The 27369-nt window shown below is 40.5% G+C and overlaps 1 protein-coding gene across 1 annotated transcript in view; it reads left to right on the top strand.

Moving 5' to 3' along the window:
• The window catches only part of COG5 (component of oligomeric golgi complex 5), a 302348-nt gene that overhangs the window by 192278 nt on the left and 82701 nt on the right, over positions 1-27369 (top strand). The window contains exons 8-10 of the mRNA XM_005292354.4: positions 14597-14762; positions 15694-15806; positions 15904-15981. Of these exons, the coding sequence (XP_005292411.2) occupies positions 14597-14762; positions 15694-15806; positions 15904-15981 (357 nt within the window). The remainder of the gene's footprint in view (positions 1-14596; positions 14763-15693; positions 15807-15903; positions 15982-27369) is intronic.

The following is a 27369-nucleotide window of genomic DNA, read 5'->3' as shown; positions in this document are numbered from 1 at the left end:
AAAAGAGAAACTTAATCTCAAAATTAAATGCTAAATTGGAATTTTTTTCATATGGGCTTTAAAAATTGGTAAAGTTGTGTGGGAGGTGAGAGCAGCACTTGAGTAAGTTTGATTTGTGTCAGATTCCATCATTTCACTATTTCATGTTAATATTTATCAAACTGGTCTCTCCTGTGCATTCATACTCTCTGAGTTCAATTGTTATATTGTTAAGATACTTTTGTAATTCTTGAGCACTAACTGGCCTCTGTCTTTAAAGGTAGAAGACTCCTTTTTTAAAAAATGGTTGTCATGTTTATAGCCTTAGACTTGGTAAACTCTGGAATATTGCTTGATTTTTCATGTATTAATTTTTTACAACAGTTCTTGGTGCCTTTCTGTTCCATTAGCTCTTCACCATCTGTTATGCTGATGACACTGTTACAGGGAGTAAGTGTTCTGGCAAGCTTTTTAGTTGTGCTGAAAAGTCTTATTTCTTTGCTTTCTAGTGATTTGTTGTTACTATATAATTTTCTCAACTATAATCTTTGGAGAGAGCTTCTATTGCCGTACTCCTGTTATGCTAAGGGGCAGAGGATTGGAAATACTGACCAGAAGTTGAGTTGGTGATGGGGCTTATTGCTATTTTCTTAATGTTTTTAACGTTGCAAATAAAAGAGAAATTACATATACCAAAAGCTGGTGCAAATTTCAAATGTGTCCCACTAAAACTTAAAGGATTCCTCTACTGTAGATCTTATACACCAACTATGTTTAAACTTCTAGTATTCACTCAAAAACTTGGGAAATTCAGAAACAAAACAACTGGTTAAAAACACATTCAGATTGAAAGTGTGCTTCCGTGCAGTCTAGCTAACACCTCAAACTGATGTTCCCTTCTGTACAAGAGTTTGACAACTTAACTTTGCCCCCCAATATTTGGAAAAACATATGCAAGGATCAAAATAAAAAACTGATAATTGGAAAAAGATCCCTTGAATAGGAAATGGGATTTTTATCTTCTTGTAAACTGTCAGTTTGACCTTTTGTCATATATTTTTTTCAAATTTTAGGGGGCAAAGTTAAAGTTGAATGTTAGTGAGTAATGAAGGATTATACTTCAGTGGCAAATAAGGTGGGCCCCTTAACTGTTCATTTCCAGACATTCTGACACTTAGAATTTTTTATAAAGATGTGAAATCTTTGTGAAAAGAGTGTAATATTGGCTTTGGGATGTAGCTGAACTTTACTGAAATGCAATTTCATCTTCAACTGCTATTCTAATAAACTGTTTTATCTGCAAATAAATAATAAGCTGACAATGTACTCTGACCCGGTACCCTAAAAATTTCAGCAATTTAATAAATAATGAATTTTGTTCCCTGAAATCATTTTGACTGGCACTAATTGAGGTGGCTGACTTTGTCTAAGTGTGCACTTGTTTGAACTCTTTAAATAGCTTTTATGATTTTGTTTAGAATCACTAAAAAGCAACAGAGGGTCCTGTGGCACCTTTGAAGTTAAAGCTTATGCTTCCAGTACTTCTGTTAGTCTCAAAGGTGCCACAGGACCCTCTGTTGCTTTTTACAGATTCAGACTAACACGGCTACCCCTCTGATACTTTAGAATCACTATTCATAGTGGTGGTGTCCCAAGTATAATGATACTGGGCTGACCAATTTCAAGTCTAGAGGGATTTGCTAAAAGCGTTTTTAATTTCTAACCTCATTTCTACAAATACATTAGAAGCAAGAGGAAGACCAAGGACAGGGTAGGCCAGTTACTCAATTAGGGGGAAAACAATAACAAAAAACGTGGAAATGGCAGAAGTGCTAAATAATATTTTTGTTTGTTTTTACCAAAAAGCTTAGTAGCGATTGGACATCTCACATAGTGAATGCTAGTAAAAATGAGGTAAGATCAAAAGCCAAAATAGGGAAAGAACAAGTTAAAAATTATTTGGACAAGTTAGTTGTCTTCCAGTCACCAGGGCCTGATTAAATACATCCTAGAATACTCAAAGAGCTGATTGAGGAGATCTCTGAGCCATTTGCAATTATCTATGAAAAGTCATGGAAGACAGGAGAGATTCTAGAGGACTGAAAAAAGGCAAATATAGTGCCAATCTAAAAATAGGGGGATAAGCACAACCTGGGGAATTAGACCAGTCAGTTTAACTTCAGTACCTGGAAAGATAATGGAGCAAATAATTAAGCAATCAATTTGCAAACACCTAGAAGATAATAAGGTGATAAGTAACAGTCAGCATGGATTTGTCAAGAACCAATCGTGTCAAACCAACCTCATAGCTTTCTTTGACAGGGTAACAAGCCTTGTGAATGGGGGAAGCAATAGGGTATATCTTGACTTTAGTAAGGTTTTTTGATACTGTCTCGCATAACTTCCTCATAAAAAACTAGGGAAATACAACCTACATGGAGCTACTATAAGGTGTGTGCATAACTGGTAGGAAAACCATTCCCAGAGAGTAGTTGTCAGTGATTCACAGTCAAGCTGGAAGGGCATATCGAGTGGAGTCCCGCAGGGATCAGTTTTGGTTCTGTGCAATATCTTCATCAGTGATTTAGATAATGGCATAGAGATACACTTCTAAAGTTTGCAGACAATAACAAGCTGGGAGAGGTTGAAAGTGCTTTGGAGGAGAGGGTTAAAATTCAAAATCATCTGAACAAACTGGAGAAATGGTCTGACGTAAATAGGATGAAATTCAATAAGAACAAATGCAAAGTACTCGGCTTACGAAGGAACAATAAGTTGCACACATCCAAAATGGGAAATGACTGCCTAGGAAGGAGTACTGTGTAAAAGGGTCTGGGGTCATAGTGCATCACAAGCTAAATATGAGTCAAGAGTGTAACACTGTTGCAAAAAAAGCAAACATCATTCAGGGATGTAACAGCAGGAGTGTTGTAAGCAAGACACAAGAAGTAATTCTTCTACTCTACTCCACGGTGATATGGCCTCAACTGGAGTATTATGTCCATTTCTTGGGTGCCACATTTCTGGAGAGACATGGACAAATTGGAGAAAGTCCAAAGAAGAGCAGCAAAAATGATTAAAGGTCTAGAAAACATGAACTATGAGGGAAGATTGAAAAAAATTGGTTTGTTTAGTCTGGAGAAGAGAAGACTGAGAGGGGATGTGATGGTAGATTTCAAGTACATAAAAGGTTGTTCCAAGGAGAAGGAGGAGGGAGAAAAATTATTCTCCTTCATTTCTGAGGACAGGATAAGAAGCAATGGGCTTAAATTGTAGCAAGGGCGGTTTAGGTTGGACATTAGGAAAAACTTCCTGTCAGGGATGTTAAACACTGGAATAAATTGCCTATGGAGGTTGTGGAATTTAAGAGCAAACACCTGTCAAGGATGGTCTAGATAATGTTTAGTCCTGCCATGAGTGCAGGGGACTAGACTATATGACCTCTCGAGATCTCTTCCAGTCCTACGACTCTGATTCTTTCTGTATGCTTGCATTAACTTTGTCTTTATATCTTGTGCCCAAACACTCTAAAGAGATTTTAACTTTTTAATAACAGATTTGGTTCTCTAAAAACTTGAATTCATCTGTTACCTCTGTGTATTAGAATTTAATTTAGAAAAAATGCTCCTCCTTTGTGTAGTCTTTAACCCTTTTGCATCATCAGTTATAACACAATCGTTTATTGAGTAATGCACTGTGCATCTAGAACATCCCAACTTCTGTCCCAAAGGGGTTAGTATTTCTTATGTTCCTTATTATCTGTCTTTAGTCACTGATTAGGATTTTTAACTAGCCTGATCATATTCATTTATAGTTGTCTAATTTGTATATATTTGTGTGTGTGTGTGTGTGTGTGTGTGTGTAGGTGTGTATATATGTGTATATATATAGTTTGTAGCTCACTTGGTTCATTACTGTGAAGTGGATTAGGAGACGTGCATGATACTTGTGTTTTCAGAAAATGAAACCTTTATATGTAGCAAAAGCACTTGCTTTATTTCCAAAGGGAATGGCTCTAACATCATCCTTTTTACAGCAACCTTTCTTGCAAAACTGATCTGATTATAAACCTCAGAAGTAAGTTTCTTTCCTGTCAGCTAAAAAATGATGCATTTTTGTCAGTTCACCCTAATGGAAATTGACTAGTATTTGTAAGGTCTGTTATCTACATAAACATGTCTTGATCTGATTTACTGTAATAATTTATTTGCAATTTTTTAGTCTCTTCTACGTTCAAACTCTGCTCCTAAAGATGATCTGTAGGTGTGTCACATCTGCAGATGTACTCTAGTCCAGGGGTTCTCTCAATGAATTTTTTGGTAGCTCCAGAGTGCGGCCACCAACTCTTTCTGGTGGCTGCTCTGACATTTTTTCCTAAAATACTTAATTAACTTTAGGAAAAAACAATAAATATGCACATCTACATGTCCAAATCATTGTACACCTCTACCCCGATATAATGCTGTCCTCGGGAGCCAAAAAATCTTCCCGCGTTAAAGGTGAAACTGCGTTATATCGAACTTGCTTTGATCTGCCGGAGCGAGCAGCTCTGCGCCCCGGGAGCGCTGCTTTACCGCGTTATATCCGAATTCGTGTTATATTGGGTCGCGTTATATCGGGGTAGAAGTGTAATTTATTTATGTAGGGATTTATTTGCGGACTCAATAATAAAAATAATGTACAGTTGTCTCTATCCTTTACTGGACCTAAACAGAATAGAAACAGATAAGGTACTTTGCATGTTCTTGGATTTTTTTGTTTTGTTTCGTTTTTTTTTTTTTTTTTTAAAGATTTGCTAGCTAGTAAGTCTGTTTCTGTTAAAAGTGATATTTGAATGTTTATCACTTTTCACAGCAGCAGACTTGCTAGCTAGCTGGGAGAAAGTGAAAAGTGATATTAACATAAAATATAACTTTTCACAACAGACTTACTCAGCACTGGCAAGTTGGAGGACAAATTAAGTCCTGGATAAGGAGGTGGGTAGGAAGGCAGCAGGGGCCAGGGGTGATGGTGGGGGGTGAGCTGACGGATAGGAGTCCTGCAGCCATGCGAGGGTGGCCAGGACCGATGCGGGGTTGAGCCCGGGGCTGGCACCTGTCGCCTCATGGCACAGGCTGGAGCCTACAGCTGCATGGCTGGATCTGCTCCCTGCCACTCCAGGGCTAAAGCCTACTCCTCCGGCATTTGCGGCTCCAGAGCGGGGCGGATCCCAATCCTTGCTGCTGACCCTGGGGGAGGGTCCACTGCTTTGCCCCCCGTCACTGCCCAGGAGGCTGTGGCTGCATGAAAAGCCCCGGTAGCTGCTTGTGGCCGCATTTGAGAAACGCTGCTGTAGTTTGAGAAATGTGCGTGCATGAATGTTGCTAGTACCTCTTTCATCCTGCTGAGACTGTCCTTCCCACAGATTTTTAACGCTGATAACAGAAAGAAACCTCACTTTCCAATAGCTCCACTTTTATCAAATTTCTCTTTATTTGAAGGTCACCTTTAAATATCATTTACTTAAATCTCTGTCACAAGGCAGTTGCAAGCGGAGTTGGGCAAAATTTTTAAGATGAAACATTTTTGCTGAAAAATGCAGATTCGAGTTGATGAAAACATGTGAATTTGTATTGAATTTGTTGAATTGTTTAGGTTGAAAAACCCACCAAACTTCTGAAAAAATGAAAACATTTCATTTTGATATTTTTGAAATTAAATGTTTAGATTTTTTTTATTCAAAATTACTTCATTTAGAAATTCACTTAAGTTTTATAATTTTTTTTAAAAGCTCAAACATAATGAAACATTTAGTTTTGGGTTGAACAAAAAACTTTGAAAAAATTTCATTTCCGGTTGACCTGAAATTAATCTATTTTTTTTTGGTGGGGGGGGGGGGGGGGTCAGTTAGTGAACCAAAAAATCAGTTATTCGCACGGCCTTAGATACAAGATGCCTATTGCTTTAGGATTTGTGATATTTCACCAATGTATACTGTATATCCTTACTAATCATGCTTAGACAGATGTCCAGCATTTAAATAATTAAAGACTAATCACATGCAGTGGTGAATGAGCCACTGGTCCCACGGGGCCTGTGTGCAGGGGCCCCGACCATCTGGTGCGCCCATGGAAAAAATATGCCACTGCTGGCGGAAGCCCAGAGCCTCAGTCACCAGGTGGGTGGGACAGGGGAAACCCACGCACCCCAACCCCGCTCCACAGCACTAGCACTGGGCGGGGGAAGCTCCTCCAGCAGCCCCTGACCTTGTCCCCGGCAGCAGCCGTGAGATGGGGAATCCCCCCCCCCCCCCCCAGCAGCCCCCATCCCTGGCAGCAGCTGCGGGACAGGGGAAGCCCCCCCCCCCAACCCTGGTACAGCAGGGCAATCCCCCTCCAGTGCCCCCTACCTGTCCCCAGCAGAAGCCGCGGGGTGGCAGGGCAAGCCCCTGCGCTCAAGCTCTCCTGCCCTGACCCTGTTTCCCCCCAGAAGTGCAGGAGGTGGCAGGGGAAGCCCCAGCACCCAGACCCCTGCAGCGGCTCTGGGACTGGAAGGGCTTTCTCCCCGCTGCGGCCCTGGGGCAGTGGCATGGGGACAGAGCTTCTCCGGTCTTGGGACTGCAGTGGGGGGTGGAGAAAGGAGCAAAAGGGGTTGCGGGGCTGCAGTGGGGGGCGGGGCGGAATGGGGAACACCCTGGGTGGAATGCAGGCCGGTCCCAGGGAAGGGGCAGAAAGGGGTGGGGCTGCAGGCAGAAGGGGGTGGAATGGGGGTGGGGCTGCAGGTGGAAGGTGTAGGGAGGGGCCCACTACTTGCTCTGGGCCAGCGCCCCAGGAAATCTTAATCCTCTCTAATCACATGCCTTGCTACCATTATTTAAACTGTTCCCTAAAGTTACAAATTACTAGTCCTAGCTTTGCCGTGATGGCCCAGTATGCATCAGCTGTTTAAGAAACCCATAGAGCTGGTTTGAAAGAGCGGAGGTAAATTGTATCTCCCCCTGCTATATAGCATGATTTTCTAAATTAGTTTAAAATAAATAAAAAGTAACTTTAAGAACCATGCCATATACAAGATGAAAGTTACAAACCCACTTACCTGAACTCCTGTATTCCAGCTTTAGCAGGGGCTCCTTGCTGCTGTGATTTTTGGTTTGGTTTGTTTTTTGTATTTTTGTGCTGATTTTTTTTCTTTAATGTTGTCACATTATTTTTAATGGCTATGTCATTTCAGCTATCCCAGCATGAATGGAAAAAAATATAGATTAAAAACTACTGAAGGAAATGAAAGTTCATAGAAAACCACAAATCTTGCCAGTCATTCAAAAGAAGTATTTGATGTCTGACTACGACATGCATTAAAGAGAGGACTTTTTGCCTGTCAGGATAGTGCTCCTCTGCTATGTATCTTAATAGTTAACAATGCTACTTTTAATCTACAGACCAAAAGGTCAATTTTGAATGTTTCACCACTCTGGAAGTTATATGAGTTACTTTATAACTATATTTCTCTCACAGTTTTTGGTCTCTTGCTCTTCACACTGACAAGGGCTAGGAAATCCAGTCCCTGGTTGGCTAACTGAAGTATGCATACTCCCTTGCAGGCTGATTAAAGGAAGTGGATTGGTGGGCTCCAAAAGGAGACTACTGCTGTCATTTTTAATTGCAAAAGCCACTTGCCATAGTGAGGGCTATGAAAATGAGGAGTAAACGGTGGGTAGTGAAGGCTCCATTATCTTTTTGTCTCTCTTACAGTTCTCTGTAGCACTTATCTCCATAGTATCTGAATTACTGAATAGGTAATTTAGATCCACAAGGCATTGTCACTACTGGGAATAGAGTGGATTTTGCTTTTCACCTCTGAGTGCTGCAAGCACTTTTGGAATTCCCCCCCCCCACACACACACTTTTTGTTAGTATTCTTTGTCTTTTGTTATAGCAGTGGCTGTAGCAAAAAAGGAAAAAAAAGGGTCTCCTTTAAAGAAAAATTAGTTAGTTACACCCTGTCCCCTTCAAACTTTACGTTCGAATTATGTCCTACTGTTAATCCTCACTAAGGACAGTAACATTAGGCATGAGTTTGGATGCTATTCTAGTTATATACTAGTTTTGAAACCAAAATAACATATTGCCAACTGGAATAGCTTTGGGAGCTACCTCTGGACCCCCAGTCACTAGACTGGTGGAGATCATGTATTTGTAGGAGCAGTATTCTTGGACTTTGATGGAAAGGACACAAAAATACTCCTGTCAGAACAGAATTATTCTGAGGCGGCAGTGTTGTCTGAGGAGGTAGTGCCCTGGATGGTGGCAGAAGCTGAGACGGAGGTTGAGAATTACTAAATATTGTAACTAGAGGGCTGAGTGAAGATTTTCAGCTGCAGAACGAAGGCTGAGCTTGCCCCATTGTTACTAAAAATATATTAAAAATTCCTTTCTAAATGGTTCTCATATTTAGAATCGTAATAAAAAGTGTAAAGGAGGCTTGTATTAATTGTTAAGCTGATTGTATAAAGCCATGTTGTGATGGAAATTACATATAGTATTTCATGCAAGCAAAATTGCCTTTATGAACCAGATGCAAAAAAGCAATTGAAATACTTCTCATCATTGCAAGTTTTGGATCAAATGGCGTTATTTGATATTAAAGTATATGTCCAAAGTATTGTAAGGTTTCATTCTGGAAACTGTCCTTCAAAAGCATTTACAGTATTCTGAAAGGTTGTATCTGAAATGTATTTAGTTTCAATCACAAGAAAACATCTTAGCTTTCTAAATTAATTTAGCTCTCCCAGTTTTTGTCTTCTATTCCAGGGCTCAGTTACTATTTTCTAATATTGGTTGTCTTAAATGCTGTGGAATTTTGCTGTGTGTGAATTATGTGTAGCTATTCTTGTTCAGAACGTTGGCAAGTAATTTGTTATAGATGCATTATGGAATAATGATTTGTTATTAATTATGAATCTTGTTTTAGTTGAACTTACTTAATAAGCCCTTTATGTTTTCCAGTTCTGTTTATGTGTATTGTATTATCTTTATTCCTTTTGGAGAAGGGGTGAATATTTTGCCACTTAGCTAGTAAGAGATTGAAAACATAAAATTTTATATACAGTACGTCAGCTGTTTTACAACTGATTACAATGAAAGCCCTCTTTCTCTGAATTCCTGCCACAGTCCTCTCTGAACAGGGTCATCTTCTTCTAAATAATAAAGACTTCAATCAAAGTCACTTGTGGAACTTTCCTAAGTAAAGCAGAAAACCTTCTGATGTGTGTAAATTAGTCTAGCTAAGTCTTCCTTCCCTTGGGTGAGAAGCTCCCAGAGCAGGGGTCGGCAACCTTTCAGAAGTGGGGTGCCGAGTCTTTATTTATTCACTCTAATTTTAAGGTTTCACGTGCCAGTAATACATTTTAATGTTTTTAGAAGGTCTCTTTCTATACGTCTACAATATATAACTAAACTCTTGTTGTATGTAAAGTAAATAAGGTTTTTAAAATGTTAAAGAAGCTTCATTTAAAATTAAATTAAAATGCAGAGCTCCCCCAGACTGGTGGCCAGAACCCGGGCAGTGTGAGTGACACTGAAAATCAGCTCGGGTGCCGCCTTCGACACGCGTGCCATAGGTTGCCTACCCCTGTCCCAGAGTGTGATCCATGGAGCACTTCCTCAGAGAACTGCCTGGTCACAGGGTGCTGCCTCTGCTCTTTCCATTTGATGAATATGGTTTAAAAGACATTTAAGAATTCACTACTTTCCTAATTTGCTTTCTCAAGTAAGCAATTGCTGTAGTTGGCAGACGGATGTTATTTGATCATGAATGTATAGTAAAGGTGGCCAACACCATCATGACTTAGAGGAGAGGTGGAGGCCCATGACATCATCTCTGTTAAGATGTATTCCACACTGTGTGAAGGTTTCAGAGTAGCAGCCGTGTTAGTCTGTATCCGCAAAAAGAACAGGAGTACTTGTGGCACCTTAGAGACTAACAAATTTATTAGAGCATAAGCTTTCGTGGACTACAGCCCACTTCTTCGGATGCATAAGTTCATGAACCCCTGGTCAAAGGTGCCTGTGTAAACTTAAACTATGTTTCTTAACTATGGCAAACTCCATCATACTTCAGTTAGTAAACCAGAGAGGTGACTGTTTAGGTGAGTTTTTAATAAACATTACAGTTTGACAGTCATAATGTAGTCAGCTGCTGTGTTGGCAGTTAACAAAAGAAAATAAACTGTATTCCACACTAAGGTGTGAGAGAGGTAACAGCTACGGAAATTTCTGTTGTAAACTCTATCATTTTGTTTAAGGACCTTGCAATTGACACTGCAAACAAAATTTCACCATCAGAGCTGCACAGGTTTATTTCCACAGGGAAAGGAGTGACAAAATGAGGTTCTAGTCTGAGAAATGACCATAAACACATCATCATGGGGTTTCATATTTATTATCTCCTGACGATTCTGTGTCATTTACTTCTCTCTTAACTGTTGGCTCTGCTGTGCCAACAGGAGTGAAAAACAGTAAAAATTAATGTTAGTTACTAAAGTGAACAACTGCAACTGGTACACACAGGGAGCAGATTTGCTTGGTAGGTAGGTAAGTGCTATTTATACATAGGAACCCACTGATTTTGGATGCCTCAATTTTTGGGTGCCCAACTTGAGACACTTTGCAGGGGCCTTGTTTTCAGAAATTTCTGAGTACCCATCCTCTGTGAATCAGGCTACTTCAAGGTGTCTCAAGTTGGGCACCCAAAATCCCCAGTCACTTTTTAAAATCTGTCACCATAGAACCATTCTTTAAGGTGTGGAGTTGGCTCAAAGGTTTAACTGATGGCTTCTGGGATTTTTCTGTATTCATAACTCAGCTTAACTTTAGATCAGCACGTCTACCATATTTGGTATGCTGAAGCACCAAAAAGGGAGTAGTAGTTTGGATAGAAAGAGGTGTTCTTAGGTCAACTCAGGGCTTTAATTTCTGCCATCTAACATTATTTAAGACTGTTTCAAGTGGGAGTTTTGCGGCTCTGTAGATGTTGGAGGGGTTAAAGCTTTGTGTTTATGTAAGTCAATGAAATGAGACTTGCAAACACCTGCTTTACTGCTGCGGCATGCACATTAGGCTTTACCTTGCTACTGATGTACTATAAAATGCTGTAGCCTGTACTACTTGCATTTGTTACCGAACTTCTTGGCTACAGCAGCCATGATTTATTTTAAAGTTATAACATTTTTATAACATTTAACCTTATAGACTAACAGATGTATTGGAGCATAAATCTGTTAGTCTATGAGGTGCCACAGGACTCTCTGTTGCTTTTTACAGATCCAGACTAACATGGCTACCCCTCTGATACTTAACATTTTTATTTTAGGATAATCTCTTGCAAAATAGTCTATTGTTATCTATTAGGACAATAATGTCTCAGCAGAAACATAGATTAATAGTAGACAAATAGAATTATCTATCTATTCACATATGTTCAAATAATACAAAGAGTCCATTCTGTGTTTGCAGGTCAGAACAAGGCATTTGAAAGAACATAACCACCCTGTAATTCCAGCTATATGGTTGTGCGTGACCATGTGTTTAGTATAGATCAGCAAACTTCTGTAGCCAAGTTTGTACTTTGGGAATATACCTTTGTGATAGTAAAGACATTGGCAAAAGTAGGTCTGCTTTTTTTGCTCAAACAAATCCACAAACATTTGGAAGCTATGCCTAATGGTTTCTCAGATGGAAGAATTTTGCCCTCCTGTTTTTCCCCAAAGCAAAACTTGTTGGCAGTGGGAAGTTTGCAAGACTGTTTTCCAGCTTCCATTGAATAATGTATCTATGCTAAACACTGTAATTCTGAGATGTATATGCCAGTCTGCTAGTATAATTGTTGTTTATTTTCCTTGCCCTCCAACATTTCTCTCTCTCCACAATACAATTGTTCCCAAAAGAGACTCTAGTTTTTGTACTTTTCATGCTTAAACCTAGAAACTAGCTATGCATAAAAAGTAAAATTCAGTTAGGATTAATGATGCCCCAGCTGTGTGTTCTGAACCCTCCTGGGGAAAAGAGTGTTGTGTGAAGCAAATGAATGAAAAAAATGATTTTAGTATATTATTTTCAGGGCTTGAATATTTTACCTGAGTCCTGCTACCCAGGATAAAATACCTGTGTGAAATACCTATGTGGCCATGACTCCCCAAGGCCACACCTCCAGCAGTTTAAAGGAATAAGAGAGCTGTGTACTGTTTGTTGGACTTTTTACTTAATTGTAACATTGTCAATCAAGTTTCTATTTTATACCGTTTTTAAATGTAACATAGTGCAAATGGCTGGTTAAACACTTATTTATACATTCATTTCATATAAAGAAGCTCTTTGCTCTAGGTGGTCTTTGATGTATTTAAAAAGAACAGACTACTTCAGTAGTTCTGTCCCCTGGCTCCCAATAATTAATATATACCATACCCAGCAGCTAAAAAGTATTACAAATCTTTGCAGTTTCCTGCCAGAGCCTTCCCAAATAGACATAATTATCTTATTCCTTTAATAATATATTAAATGAATAGTATTTAAACCAGCTATAGGACAAGTTTAATACTACAAAAATTGTTGAATAAATTATTCAACAATCACTAGTAAAATTAATCAAATAACCTATTCACCAAATACTATTCAGTCTGTCTTACTATCACTCCCTTCTTTTCCTTTCTATCTTTAGTCCATTTAGTCCTATTATAGATCAGTGACTTTTCCTTAGTAATCTTCAGTGTCTATTTCATTCTTATTCTCACTCTTTCCTTTTCCATTTATTGTATTCTCTACCCTCCTACATTGTTTTCTCTCTTTGTTCTCCCCCTGCCTCCAATATCTGTCTATATGTATTTGCCATGCTTCATTTTTCTTATTTTTCCACCAATCTTTCATTTTCTCCTGCTCGTTCACCCACCCCCTCAAACCCACCCACACATAAGGCTTGGAAATTTTACCACACATCTAATTGTCAGAGGACTAATCCTACTAGCTACAGACCCATGAAGATATGGGGATCCCCTGTTCATGGTCAATGCTTCTCTCCCTTTCCTTCCCCCTCCCCCATTGCTGGGGCCTCAGCTCCAGGAGTAATTTGACATTAAAATCTCAGCTTTTGTTTTTCAAAATTATGGTTCCAGCCCTCCTGGTTGTGAAGAAATAGTCAGCCACATTTTCAAGATTATCTTCTTTAGTGATGTCTGCCTGGGTCAGCAGGCACCTGAAACAATAGCTCTGAGAGGGATGAACTGCATCATTTACTTCATTGGAGTCTGAATTTTGAAACTCATTCCTCTGGATGTGTCTGTGCAGGGAGCTCCTCACTGCTACCACCCCATCATCCTTTGTTCAGTTGGGTGGTAGCTGAGTCTCCCTCCTCCTCCGGGACAGACGATGACAGTGATCTTGGGAAGGGGAGATCCAGCCTGCCCAAAGAGGAGTGGTGGTGGTCTCCTAGATGACTGCTCTTATGTGGCCTTACCACTGCCATTCCAAGAAAGGACAGGGGTAGGGCCAAGTTGCATGGGGCCATGTGGGGGGGTGTCCTGAGCCTCGGCTGTCCTCAGTCCGGCCCTGGGCACTGGGAATAAATAGAATGGAAGGGAACTATTTTTGGATCCGCCTCCCACTAGTGGGTATCTGAAATATGCAACCCCACCCACCAATCTTCTATGAATGGAGGAGGGGAGAAGCAGCATTGTGTGGGGAGGGGGAGAGAGGGGGGAGAGGAGGGGCTGTCTCCAATACTCTACCCTTCCCAAAGACTCCACTTTTTTGTTCTCCAACCTGAGCTGAATAGCTCCAGTACCTGCCTTGGCTGCAGGGTTTTTTATCAGTTTTATTCCTAACCAAAGAATTCTGAAGCACAGCAGTGACATTGAAAATATTATGATTGGTTTTCACGTTGTTGTATTTAGGGGGAAGCTCTGAACATCAACAGAGGCACTGGAGCTATCTGTCTGCAGACTTAGGAAGATAGCATGGCATTAGTTCACACTCAGTTCATATTTGTAAACTTATTGTCAAAATCATAAGAGCTAGAAACTTCATTTTAAAAAATGAAAGCTTAGATTTTTGAATACATTGATGGCATTCACCTACGAAAGCTCCCTACTTGCCCTGGGAGAGTGGAGGAGTAGATTTTTCAATCCCTGATCATGTTTAATCAACAGTTTGACAGTTAAAAGACAGAAGTGTAGCAGGTACATGTAAACTATAGTATTACTAACTGTCTCATAACTGGAGATAGCCGAGATACAGTGATACTCAATATTGTACAGTAATTTTCCTATGCAAGAACTATTGGATCTGTAACTGGTAGCCTGCCATAATCATCACTGTTTTCATCTCCTTTCCTTTCTCCTCTTCTCCCTCTGATGCTGCCCTATGTATAACTCATTGTTGAGTAGTGAGATAGTAACATCAAAGTAAATCAACCCTTTCCCCTTTTTTCCTCTTTCCTGTTCCCCTGTAAGGAGACCAATCACCTGATGATAAATGAAATGAGACCGCAAACTCTAGAACGTTAACTTTAATATTGAAATAACATCTCATCATGGATAAACAAAACCATTATACAGTTAGAGATTAACATTTTCCCCTTATCTCCCTAGAATCCTACTCAAGTGGGAACAGCGCTGCAGGTTTTCCACAACCTTGGAACTTTGAAGGATACCATTTCTAATGTAGTGGATGGGTACTGTGCATCTCTAGAGGAGAACATCAACAATGCTTTGGATATCAAAGTTTTGACTCAGCCATCCCAGACAGTTACAAGAGGTACAGTATGGGCATGTTATTTAATTTACAGCATAACAGTTTCTGGTCATTTGGCAGAATTGCATTGTGCTCAGTCATGTGGGAGAAAAATGCTTAGCATTCTTAGGAATGCATCATGGAAACCATTAAGGTTTCCTGGAATCTGATTCTGCCTTACTTGCATTTGTGAGAGGACCACAGAGACTGGTATATTACTTGTAAGCACTGCAACAAATCAGACCAATGTATTCAAACACTTTTGTCAAATGGGAATATCTCAAAGTAGTGTTTCTAACTTGAGGGATCACTGCATCATTAAACTTAGTTCCCCTTATTTTTTAAGCTGTGGTACCATGGAGCATTGAAGAACACAAATGCAAAACAGATTTAGATGTCAGATTTTAATTTGAAGCCTCTACAACACAGTTTGGGATTCGAATTTTGTGTTAGAACCATAATAATGGCATATGGCTTCTCAAGGAAGATGAAGGTTGCTTAATGGTATTTCCTTCAGTTAAAAAGAATGTCTTATTTTTGTAATTCTAATACCCTTAGGCAAAAGCGTTCAGGTGAGTGCCTATATCCTTGACAGCAACCAGTTGTCCCATGTCACCCTGCCAGTACATCTTACAACAGTGGAGAAGTACATTGGCTTTGTGTTTCTGCTGAGATGAGAAGCACTGAAGTAGTTAATAATGCTGACATTTAAAGTATCCTCACTAGGCTTCAGAGTTAATAGTTGATTGAGATGATTGGGGCTGTTCACACCTCTCAGAGCTGTTGTTTCAAGCTGTCTCTGACTGCTCAACACTTCTGAAAATCAGGCCACTTCTTTAGGTGCCTATAGATGGATTTTTGTTTTAACCTCATTTAGGCACTCACAGCTGACAATGTTGGTCTTGATTTTTAAATCCTGAAATGGATTGATATGTTGCCTTCAAAATATATTTAGGTGGCCCTGGCCGAGCTGTTATGCCAACACCAGGGAACACTGCAGCCTTCCGAGCAGCCCTCTGGACAAACATGGAGAAACTCATGGATCAGATCTGTGCAGCTTGTGCACAGGTATTCAGTCCCTATATTTCCTCTTCTACATTAGTGCATTTTTTGCATATACCACATTAGAAAACCTAAATTATCTTTAAAACAAATTCTCTTACAGGTGCAGCACTTGCAAAAAGTACTGATAAAGAAGAGAGACCCTGTTTCACATGTCTGTTTCATTGAGGAAATAGTTAAGGTAAAGTTTTCATTTAGCTGAATAAGTTCTTACAAAGACAGTGAGTGGTTCTGTTAAGGAAAATGTGATGAGAGGAGCCTTTCAGTTACAGTTTTAGAGTTCAGTAATGAGACAGTGGTGAAAGTCAGACTAGCATAGAAAAGTGCATTTGTGGACTGTTTATGATCTGTGGGGTATATTTGTAGGGCATAGACGTCGTCTTGTAATAATTGTGTTCGTTTTCTTTAAATGAACCGATAAGACACCATTGTCAGTTTTTATTAGTGATCATTATTGTCACCCCATAATATACTGTGTAGTTTGGATAATTAATGTTGTGCATTAGTTTTCATAGGAAAATATGTCTTCATGTGGTATCTAGTGTTCTCAGCCATCTGTTTCTCTACTTTTTGGCAATTTCTTCTCCGAAAAAATAATCACGTCTGTTTTTTTCCTTTCAAAGGCCCAGATATGAATACCCATCCTTGTCCATTCATTTGTATTGTTTTCTAGTCTTCTTTGGAATAATTTGATTAATGGTCTCCTTCAGGGCTAGGAACAGCAATATTGAAGCCATTTTGTCTGAGTTAGTAAATGGGAAACAACAAAACCAAAAGAAGTTTTACTGTCTGTTTTCATGCAGACATCTCCTTTTCTATGCATATGGCTGGTTTATTAATTCATACAGATTTAATTTTTGAAATGGTTTTGGGAAATTATTCATATGTAAATTTTTCTCAACAGTAAAATCAAATAAAAAAGGTTGAACACAGTGAACTTACTTGTCGATTACTTAAGCCCACTCTGAAATACACGGAGTATAGCATTGCCCTGTGGCCAGACACTTTGAAATATCTCCTTGAGAGGAAATGACTAGCTTTCTTTCTTTTTCTTTTTCTTTTTCTTTTTCTTTTTCTAAACCCAAAGAAGTGGATAAGCTTTAGGTAAATGTCTCTGCATACCAAAAACTTGCTCTTGCAAAAATTATCCATTGGCCCTTGGGCTTCACAAACTGTCTCTGCAATAGGCCAACCTCTTAAAAGAGGAAAATGACCCTTCAAACAAATGGAGCAATCCTGCACACTGGGAAGTTGTGGAGCAGTTTGGATGCGAAGAGAACTCATGTAAATGAGCTTTCCATCTTCCATACGTAGCAGCTCCCTCTCCTGGATCCATCCCCAGTGTCCCTCATTACTTTTGAGGAGTGGCTGTTGAACCAGGAGGGGGCTTTCCCAATCGTCGGAGGAGGCTTAGGGAAAGGAGGTTGGGCAGGGAGCGAGCAAGAGAGAGAGACTGGGAAGTCTTCTTTATCTCAGTGTTTAAAGAATACCCAAGTGAATGGAAGGAATTTTGTAGGCTTAAATTAGGGAAAGACTGGCCAGTAAATGAAATACTGTGTTCTAATCCATAAAGTGCTGAGCCTCTGTTCTGAGGTACTGAACACCCTCCCCTCCCATTAATTTCATAATGTGGGACTGAGCCTATGGTGCCAGAATGAATTTTAAAAATAATAACCATGGAGAAACAAATATATATCTCCTTCTCAATTAGTAACCTCTTCAGTAAATTATGAGATCAGCATAGAGGAGTATAAAACAAAGCTGGACAGTTCTTATTCTGGGAATGAGATAGCTAATACAGTATCAGGTCTTCTTGCAACTCTTCATCCTGCATAGTATGGTGCTTTTTTACTTCTTCCTTTCTCAGGTTGATACCGTACAACACAGGGCTTTTCTTAGCCATTATCATGGTAACACCCAGTGTGAGGTCTACAGGAAAAAGTACTGTGCAGCATCATGTGGTGAGTGTAGGCAACAAAGCCACACAAATCAGTGTTGATGGTGTTCAGCCAAAAGCAGTCAAGTACTAGTCACAGCTAAAATTTGGGAAGCCATGTAAATCCACTCAGTTTGAGCTGTACAGACAGCTGTCTGGGGGAGCAAGAACTACGATGTACATTGCCAGTAAGAAATAATCACAGCACTGACTCATGAAAACTGTATAGCTCATACTAATCCAAGCCACCACCAGTTCACAGCTGGCATTACCATCTTCAAGTCCTCTGAAAAAGGATGTAGAGAGGGGAGAGAAGGTTGGATGTTCTTTGTGTTCGGTTTCATTAGTAAACTGAGCTAAACAATTAAACAAGCTAAATGTAATAGCATTATACCCATTTTCTAAGGCAGCATGCCCACACCAGATGATATGAAGATGACATTCCACTCTGCATTCTGTGTACTAATTACAATTAGTGATGTCAACATTATTATTAGTCATCTTCTGTGGCAGCTGCACTACCACTTTGCCTTTCCAACCTGCTTTCTTGTTTTAACCATGGCAGTATAGGCGCCAGCCGAAGAAACATGAGAGAGGTGACCCCGGCCTTGATAAACACACGCCCTTTAATAATAAGGAAACTGGTTGCTTTTTGGTTCATTACCCTCCTCCATCTACATATGTAGACTTAAAAATGACATAATAATAATATTGAAACTAAAGGTGAACTGTTGTTTTTTTTTCCTGCCAAGATATTCTTTCAGTGAATCTTGATGGGTTAATCTCAGACTTTTCAGGCAAAAGAATGAAAAACTTATTTTACATGTTATTGTTTTGAAATGTATTAGTAATTTTTATTTTAAAACTGATGTTTAAACATTAAAATTACAAATACATTTTGAAATAATTTAATTTGTTGTGCTTGTTCTCTTAATGATTCTGTTCTTTATAATGATTTTGTATTTATTTAAAAAATAGATTTGATTCACCTTTAAAGAACTCGTAGGTAACTTCAACTGTTCTACCCTATTTCTTTCTCCTTTCAATAGCTAGTGACTAATCCTGCTCCTGTGGAGGCCCATAGCTAAGCTAACATTGATCTCAGTATCTGGCCTATCTTTTTATGAGAGCCCATTCCCTAATCATATAGGTAAGACTCTGATTGAGCTCCTTGTGATACAGAGTTGAAACTGAACTCTGATCTTCACATACGGTAGATCCTCCACTCCCACACATTTCAGTTAGTGGCATTACAAAGTGAAAAGCAGTTTTAACAGCATGACAAAACATTTTGTGTTTTTGGAAATTGTGATTGGTGGACCCACTTGAGTTGGGGCTCCCTCCATTCAGACAGGAGGGGGCCAATGACAGAACACTCTTCTTTCCTCCCTTTGGTCTGCTAGTGCCCAGATTTGTTAACAACCCAATTAGACTGCAAAGGCCATCATTCCCCCAGACTTTTTGGGAAGAGGGTGGACGAAGGGCTGAAGGGGTTTATTATTATTATTTTATTTTATTTATTGGAGCACTGGATTGGGATTCAGGAGACTTGAGTTCTATTCCCAGCTCCCACTGGCATACTGAGTGACCTTCGGCAGATCACTTCCCCTCTCTGTGCCATAGTTTCCCCATCTGTAAGTGGGGATAATGATATTGGCCACCTTCATTAACCACTTCAAGATAAACTGATTAAAAGTGCCACATAAGAGCTATTCTTTTGCATGTTGTGGAAGGCTTTTTTTCTCATACTTCCTGGTGGGTATTTTTGGAGTTGTATAAGCAGTCTATTTTATTTAATTGTCAATTTTGGAATTGTGAAATTTCAGTTACACAAAAGTGCCTAGGAATGTGGGGGAAGGGTGGAGGGGTTAAAAATAAATTTTAAAAAACCAACAATAAATCTGCATTTCACAAAAATACTGTTGAAAACATTTTTATTTTTTATTTTTTGCAAAATTGACAAAAAAAAATGTAGCTTGTTTCATTTCAGATGTGAATGTTTTCACATTCCATTATTGACAGAATTGCAAATGGTCCCAAGTGGAAAAACTGAAAAGCCAGTAGAATTACTGCCTTCTTTGAGTTTGGAGAAAATATAATTTTATTTAGTTTTTCCTTAATTACTATAGGTATGATTTTTTTGCTATTTTTTCCACAAATTTTTTTTTTAGAAGCACCAGTGGGCACAGAAACTACTTAAATATTATTATTATTTATTACTAATTGGTTAAGTACAGATATGGTGTCTGGCACAGTACAAGACATGAGTAAAGACATCAGTCCTGATCTTACACTTAATACTCAATTTTAAACACAAGTACGCCCATTGACTTCATTGAGGATACTCATGTGCTTAAAGGTAAGCATGTACATAAATGTTTTCAGGATTGGAGCTACAGTCCCTGCCTTTAGGTATAATGTGTTTGCATTCTAAGCCCCAATCCTGGAATTGAATAAACTCTTGTACCTGCATGGAGGTAAATTTAATACAAATTTATATTGCAGATTCAGGGGCTTATATGAAATAAATTCTAACTACATTGTGTTGAACGTAATTTTTTCCTTTTCCCTTAAATTTAATTTTTATTTTTATTTTTATGTGGGACAATGTCTAAAAATGCACCATCATTAAGAATAGATGGTTTTTTTGTTTGTTTTTTCTTGGGGGGATGGAGTGAGGGGGAGGGTTGGGCGTGGCTGACTCAGGAGACTGATAGTGGCATGTGTTGCTCTTCACCTGTGGCTTGCTGGGTTTGATGATGAGTGAAAGCTAACGTGAAATGAGTTGGTAGTTTCAGTCTGGTTCCTAGTGAACAAGAATACACTTAACAAAACCACCACCGTTGTTTGCATTAATTATTGTTCTTGCCAGTCTCACTAGAGAAGCTAAGGACTGGATAGACTTGCAGATAGAACTAATCCTTCAACCTGAGATGTGGTTCTTCTTTGAGTGCTTGCTAGTGTCGATTCCTTTCTAGGTGTGTGCATGCCCATGTGAACACTTGTTGGAGATTTTTGCCTTAGCAGTATCCGTAGGGTCGGCGGTGGCGCCCTCTGGAATGCCGCGCTCATGCATTGGTATATTAGGCGCTAGTGGTCCTACGCCCTCTCAGTTCCTTCTTACCACCCGTGATGATTGGGTTCTCCCTTCCCCTTGCTTTGCAAGCGGATAGCATTTTTTCTCTCACCTCTTCGCTATTGTTCTTTGTATGTACTTGTTTACACTAGTTAGTGAGTAAGTAGGTGTTAAGTGTTAGTAGTTAGTAAAGTCCCGGCAGGGGACTTACCCCAGAATGGGACATGCCCCCGTCCCCAGGTTTTAAGCCCTATTCTGCCTGTAAAAGGCCTATGCATTATCAGCATTATCTCTGGGCTACACCGTGCAATTCTCAGCTGTCCCTCTCTTCCACCCCTCCTTCCGTCCCTCTTCAGGGACCCTTCTCACGAGAACTCCTCATTCAGGAGGTCGACAGCCTTCTGAAGCTGGGGGCAGTGGAGGGGAGGTCCCTCGGGAAATGAGGGGGAAAGGATTCTACTCCTGTTATTTCCTAATCCCGAAAACAAAAGGGGTCCTAAGACCCATTCTGGAACTGCGGTGCCTCAACAAATATCTCAAGAAGTTGAAGTTCCGCATGGTCTCCCTGGCTTCCTTCATTCCTGCCCTGGATCCGGTAGACTGGTACGCTTCTCTTGACTTGAAAGACACTTAATTTCATATTTCCATCTTTTAAGGACACAGAGGGGTCCTCAGTTTTTTGGTGGGCTAGTGTCATTTCCAATTCACGGCGCTATCCTTTGGTCTCTCGTTGGCCCCGTGGGTGTACACAAAGTGCCAGTAGCTGCTTATCTGAGGTGTCCAGGTCTATCCGTATCTTGATGACAGGCTCATCAATGGCAGATCTCGGGATCAGGTGCAGAGGAGCCTCAATCTGGTGTGTTCTGTCACGACCTGGGCCTGTTAATAAATGAAAAGAAATAGACCCTCATACTAGTGCAACGGATAGAGTTAATAGGCGCGGTCTTCGACTCCACGTGGGCCAGAGACTTCCTTCTGGACGCCCGTTTCCAAGCCATGTTGGGCTTGATCTCACATATAAGGGACCACCCACTCACCACCGCCCGCACCTGCCTGAGGTTGTTAGGCCACATGGCAGCATGTACTTACGTGGTCCATCATGCCTGGCTCCACCTCTGGCCGCTGCAAGTGTGGCTGGCATCAGTCCACGCCCCCGAGAGGCACGATCTAGACCCGGTAGTCAGGGTGCTGGACCATATCTAGTCCCTGGAATGGTGAGTGAACCCCAGATCGGTGCTGGAGGGCGTTCCCTTCGTGGCCCCGTCCCCATTGGTGACCCTGGTTTCCAATACCTCGGACCTGGGATGGGGAGCCCACCTGGGTGGGTTCAGCATGCAAGGCCACTGGTCGCAGAACGATCGCTCCCTCCACATAAATGTCAGGGAGCTCAGAGCGGTTCACTTGGCCTGCCAGGCTTTCCGGTCCCACCTGGAGGGCAAGATGGTACAGGGCCTGATGGATGACGCCGTCGCAATGTTTTATTTTAACAAGCAAGGCGGAGCCAGGTCGCCAGCCCTTTGCCAGGAAGCTCTCTGGCTCTGGGACTTCTGTGTGTGGCATGCCATTTATCTTGTGGCTGCGCACCTCCCCAGACCAGGAACGTGTTAGCAAATCATCTCAACAGATCCTTCTCAGCTCACCAAGAATGGTCACTCCATCTGGGTGTGGTCAGTGTGATCTTCCAGAAGTGGGGAACTCCCTGAGTGGACTTATTCGCGTCTTGTCAGAACAGGAAATACCATGTGTTCTGCTCGATTTGGGGGATCAAGAGAGGCTCCCTGTCAGACGCCTTTTTACTCCTACGGTCGGGGGCTCTGATGTACGCATTCCCGCTGGTGCCATTAATCCACAGGGTTCTAATGAAGATCAAACAAGACAGGGCAAAGGTAATACTGATAGCCCTGGCTTGGCCTTGCCAACACTAGTTCAGCACTCTGTTGGACCTCTTGGTGGTGACCACACTGCAGCTGACGCTCTGGCCGGATCTGCTGTCTCAGAACACGGCAGTCTTCTGCACCCAGACTTGGCAGTGAGTGCTGCACCTGACAGCTTGGCTGCTGCGTGGTTGAATGTTCCAGAGCAGGAGTGTCCCGCCCATGTCTAGCAAGTCCTGTTGGGCAGCAGGAAGCCCTCCACCAGTGTGACCTACCTGGCTAAGTGGAAATGATTCACGTGCTGGGCCTTGGACCAGGGTATTTGGCTTGAGCAGGCTCGCTGCAGTTGATCCTGGACTACCTTCTGCATCTCAAGCTCCAGGGCTTTTCTCTTTCATCAATTAAGGACCGCTTGACTGCTATTTCAGCCTTTCACCCTCCATTCTAGGGCAGGTTGATCTTCACTTATGACATGACGGTCTGGTTTTTGAAAGGTCTAGAATGACTCTATCCCCATATCTGGGATCCAGTCCCTTCTGGGGACCTGAATCTCGTGCTGGCGCAGCTCATGGGCCCCCGCTTCAAGCCCTTGGCTTCCTGTTCTCTTCTTCTACTCTCCTGGAAGGTCTCATTCTTAGTGGTGATAATATGTGCCCGCAGGGTCTCTGAAATTAGGGCACTAACCTCGGAGCCGCCATATATGGCGTTTTTCAAAGACAAGGTCCAGCTGAGGCTGCACCCAGCTTTCCTGCCCAAGGTTGTTTCACAGTTTCATATGCGCCAGGACATATTCTTGCCCATCTTCTTCCCAAAGCCTCATGAGTCAGAGGCGGAGCATAGATTACACTCTCTGGACATCAGGAGAGCATTGGCCTTTTACATTGAAAGGACTAAGCCATTCCAGAAATTGACACAGTTATTTGTCGTGATGGTAGACAGGATGAAAGATCTTTCGGTGTCTGCCCAGAGAATTTCATCATGGATTACCACCTGCATCTGGTTTTGTTATAAGCAGGCAAAAGTACCTCTACCGGCGATTGTAGCCACCCACTCAACTAAGGTGCAAGCCTTGGCGGCAGCCTTCCTAGCCCAACTGCCAATTCAAGATATCTGCAGGACCACTACCTGGTTGTCCATTCACACATTCACGTCTCGTTATGCCCTTACCCAGTAGGCTCGAGACGACGCTGGTTTCGGTAGAGTAGTGTTGCAAGCCACACGGCTGTGAACTCTGAGCCCACCTCCATGGATACTGCTTGTGAGTCACCTAGAATGGAATCAAAGCAACAACAAAAAAGCACTCGAAGAAAAAAAATGGTTACCTACCTTTCGTAACTGTTGTTCTTCGAGATATGTTGCTCATATCCATTCCATTACCCGCACTCCTACCCCTCTGTCAGTGTTGCTGGCAAGAAGGGCTGGCGGTACCTAATATACCGATGCATAAGTGCAGCACTCCAGAGGGTGCCACTGCCAACCCTACGGATACCGCCAAGGCAAAAATCTCTGACAGCTGTGCATGTGGGCATTCACACACCTAGAATGCAATGGACATGAGCAACACATCTCGAAGAACAAGTTATGAAAGGTAAGTAACCATTTTTCCCCCCCTCAAGATCAAGGTGAAAGCATATTAGAAGAGTGTAGGAAACCTTACACTGCTGCCAATGCTGGACCTGTTTTCTGGGTACAAGAAAATGTTAGTCTCTTGGGTGGCCACTGACTTTCTGAAGCATTAGATTTATTTTTTTACAGTTTATACTTATCTTTCAGAGGTATGAGAGGATTAATGTTTTTGAAGCACTTAAAAGACACAGGACATTATTTAAGAACTTATTATTTTTACTGCTTGGAAATAGATTTTCTTAGGAATCACCTAAGTGTTCTAATGGTGAGTTTCAAAACTATATACTCTTAACCTTTATTTTCTAGTTCAGGAAGTTTTATTTTAAAAACAGTTTTAATTACTTTATCAGTTGCATAAAAACACCCTTTTTAATTTTGCACTGCTGCTGGAAATCTAGAAACCATTATACCTTCGGCTTAAAGTGATCAGACTCAGTGTAATGAAATTCCAAGCCCTGCAGTAAAAGAAAGATTTCTTTTAAAAAATCATGATGGTGTTTATTGAATAAATTTACCTGCAATATATAATGTAGACAACATCAGAAATTTAAATGCACTAATCTTTTTTGTAGTTTAATCCTGATTACCTGTAGAAGATATCAAGGGTTTATTCAGAACACGTTTTGCATTAGTCTGTTTCTGTACTGATGAATTGTACTACTGAAAATGATAGCTTTTGTTCATAGTCTAACATTTGGCAATTATGTTGCTATAGAAATAGTGCAAATGGATTTTCCTTAGTTCAGTCCCATGAGGTCTTGCTGTACAGAATTATTAAATCACTTGCACTCTTGCTTTATTGGTGGAAAAAATATTTAGGTTGTACTTTAAATATCTTCAGTTTTCCGAGTGATGTTCTCAAATCTGTCTTTCAGTATGCCAGGCTTTTGACTACAGATGGAGAACATTGTGTGCATCAGTATGCAAAGCCTTATTCCACGAGCCTGCAGAAAATAGCTTATATTCTCTGTATTGTTTTACATTTCAAAGAGACTTGACAATAAAGATGTTTTTCATATCCTAGTCAAAATATCAAAGTTTTCACAGGAAAAATAAGGTGTGGGGGGATGGTTGTGAAATGTGAACTTGCTTGGGAGTAGCATATCAGAGTGGGTATAGTATTTTGATGTTAGAATAGCAATGTTAAATACACACAAATCTGATAATTCACAGATGGGAGGTTATTGTACTCATTAAGTTCTGAACTTACGTCATGAGTGGCTCTGCTATTTAGGATGTAATGAAGACAAACTCGTAAAAAATAAATCTTATGTTTTCGGTACCCTCTAATACTGAATATAGTGGTACTCTTTCATTCTCATTTCTTTAATCTGGATTTGATATAAAATACTAACTTGATATATTAAGAACAGAGCTCTAGAGATTGCATTTCAGTAATTCTCAAAGTTAATTAGTAGTTTATATGTTTTTTTTTTAAATTAGGTAAGCTGTTCTGATTTTGTGTTCAAAGCTAACTTTAAATCAGTTTGTCATACTTAATATTATTGTATGGTAGTGGGGGCTGCAGAACTTTAAACATCTTTGCTTCTATGACACTGGTGTTCAGCAATTTATTGACACTTCAAAAGCTGTCTACTGAAAAATGGGTTATACTTTTTGAGCTATGGAATCAAGCCAGTTTCATAAGAGCATGTGGGAATGCAGTTTTATCACTTGGATTTTACCAGCCTGCAGTACATACCATCTAAAATAATCTTGTAATCCTCTGAGTAGGCAGCGTTAAGCTAAATGTGGAGTTTGCAGTTGATTTGAGCAACTACAATACTAATATGACTCCCAACTATAAAAGGAACAGACTTATTTCAGTCTATCTACAATACATTGTATTGTAATAATGAAGACTGTCAAAAGGAGAATTTTATATAATGTCCAGATATTGTATCTTTAAAATGTTCTTATTGTTTCTGTTGTCATACTAAAATATAAACTAATACTCCATCTTCTGAATCTGAATCCTTCCCATGCTGTCATGTCACTTAGGACAGTGGTTCTCAACCTTTCCAGACTACTGTACCCCTTTCAAGAGTCTGATTTGTCTTGTGTACCCCCAAGTTTCACCTCACTTAAAAATTTATAAAATCAGACATAAAAATACATAAATGTCACAGCACACTATTACTGCAAAATTGCTTACTTCCTCACTTTTACCATATAATTATCAAATAAATCAATTGGAATATAAATATTGTACTTACATTTCAGTGTATAGTATACAGAGCAGTATAAACAAATCATTGTATGAAATTTGAATTTGTAGTGACTTCACTAGTGCTTTTTATGTAGTCTGTTGTAAAACTAGACAAATATCTAGATGAGTCGATGTACCCCTGGAAGACCCTGTACGTGTACCCCTGGTTTAGAACCACTGACTTAGGACCTGAAGAATGCCCTGCCATCCCTCTCTATCATGCTATTTGCCAGAATGGCTATCTTGTATTTCTGTAGCACAACATTTTTACAAAGAGAAGTTGTTGGCCTATCGCTCAACCCCCAACTTGGAGGACATATGGACTGCTTTTCGTTTGGTCACTAATTTTGACATGTCTGGCTTGGGTAACACTGTGAGGAGTTAAATTACCGCTGGCTTAGCTCTCTGGGTCATTGGACTTCCCACTGCATCAAGGTACGGTCTCCAGGGAAGGACTCCATCATCTTGTTTTACAATAAAGAGATTTACTTCAGATAACCTTAATTTACAGTATTGCTTGCTCTAAGACCATGTCTGCACTACTCCTTATATCGGCAAAACTTATGTAGCTCAAGGGTGTTGTGATGGGGTGTACAAACCACACACTGGGCAACAAGGTGTTAAGGGATTATTTTGGGCTCAGCCAGCTCTGCCCTGCCACACCTGATGCAAATGCTCCATCTGATGGAGGAATTAAAAGGCAGGGAATTAGCTCATTTGGGTGGCAGAGCTGAGGTGAGCAGACTTGCAGCCCAAAGCTCCAGCAGAGCAGAGGGACGCCTAAGACTCCGAAAAGCTGCTCAAAGGGGCCGTCCCTGAGGGAAGGGAGGACCCAACCCAGAGACACC

The sequence above is a fragment of the Chrysemys picta genome, chromosome 1 (assembly GCF_011386835.1).
Source record: "Chrysemys picta bellii isolate R12L10 chromosome 1, ASM1138683v2, whole genome shotgun sequence".
NCBI classification, from domain to species: Eukaryota; Metazoa; Chordata; order Testudines; family Emydidae; genus Chrysemys; species Chrysemys picta.
Note: the sequence above shows the minus strand (reverse complement) of the source record. Positions and strands in the feature narration are given on the sequence as shown.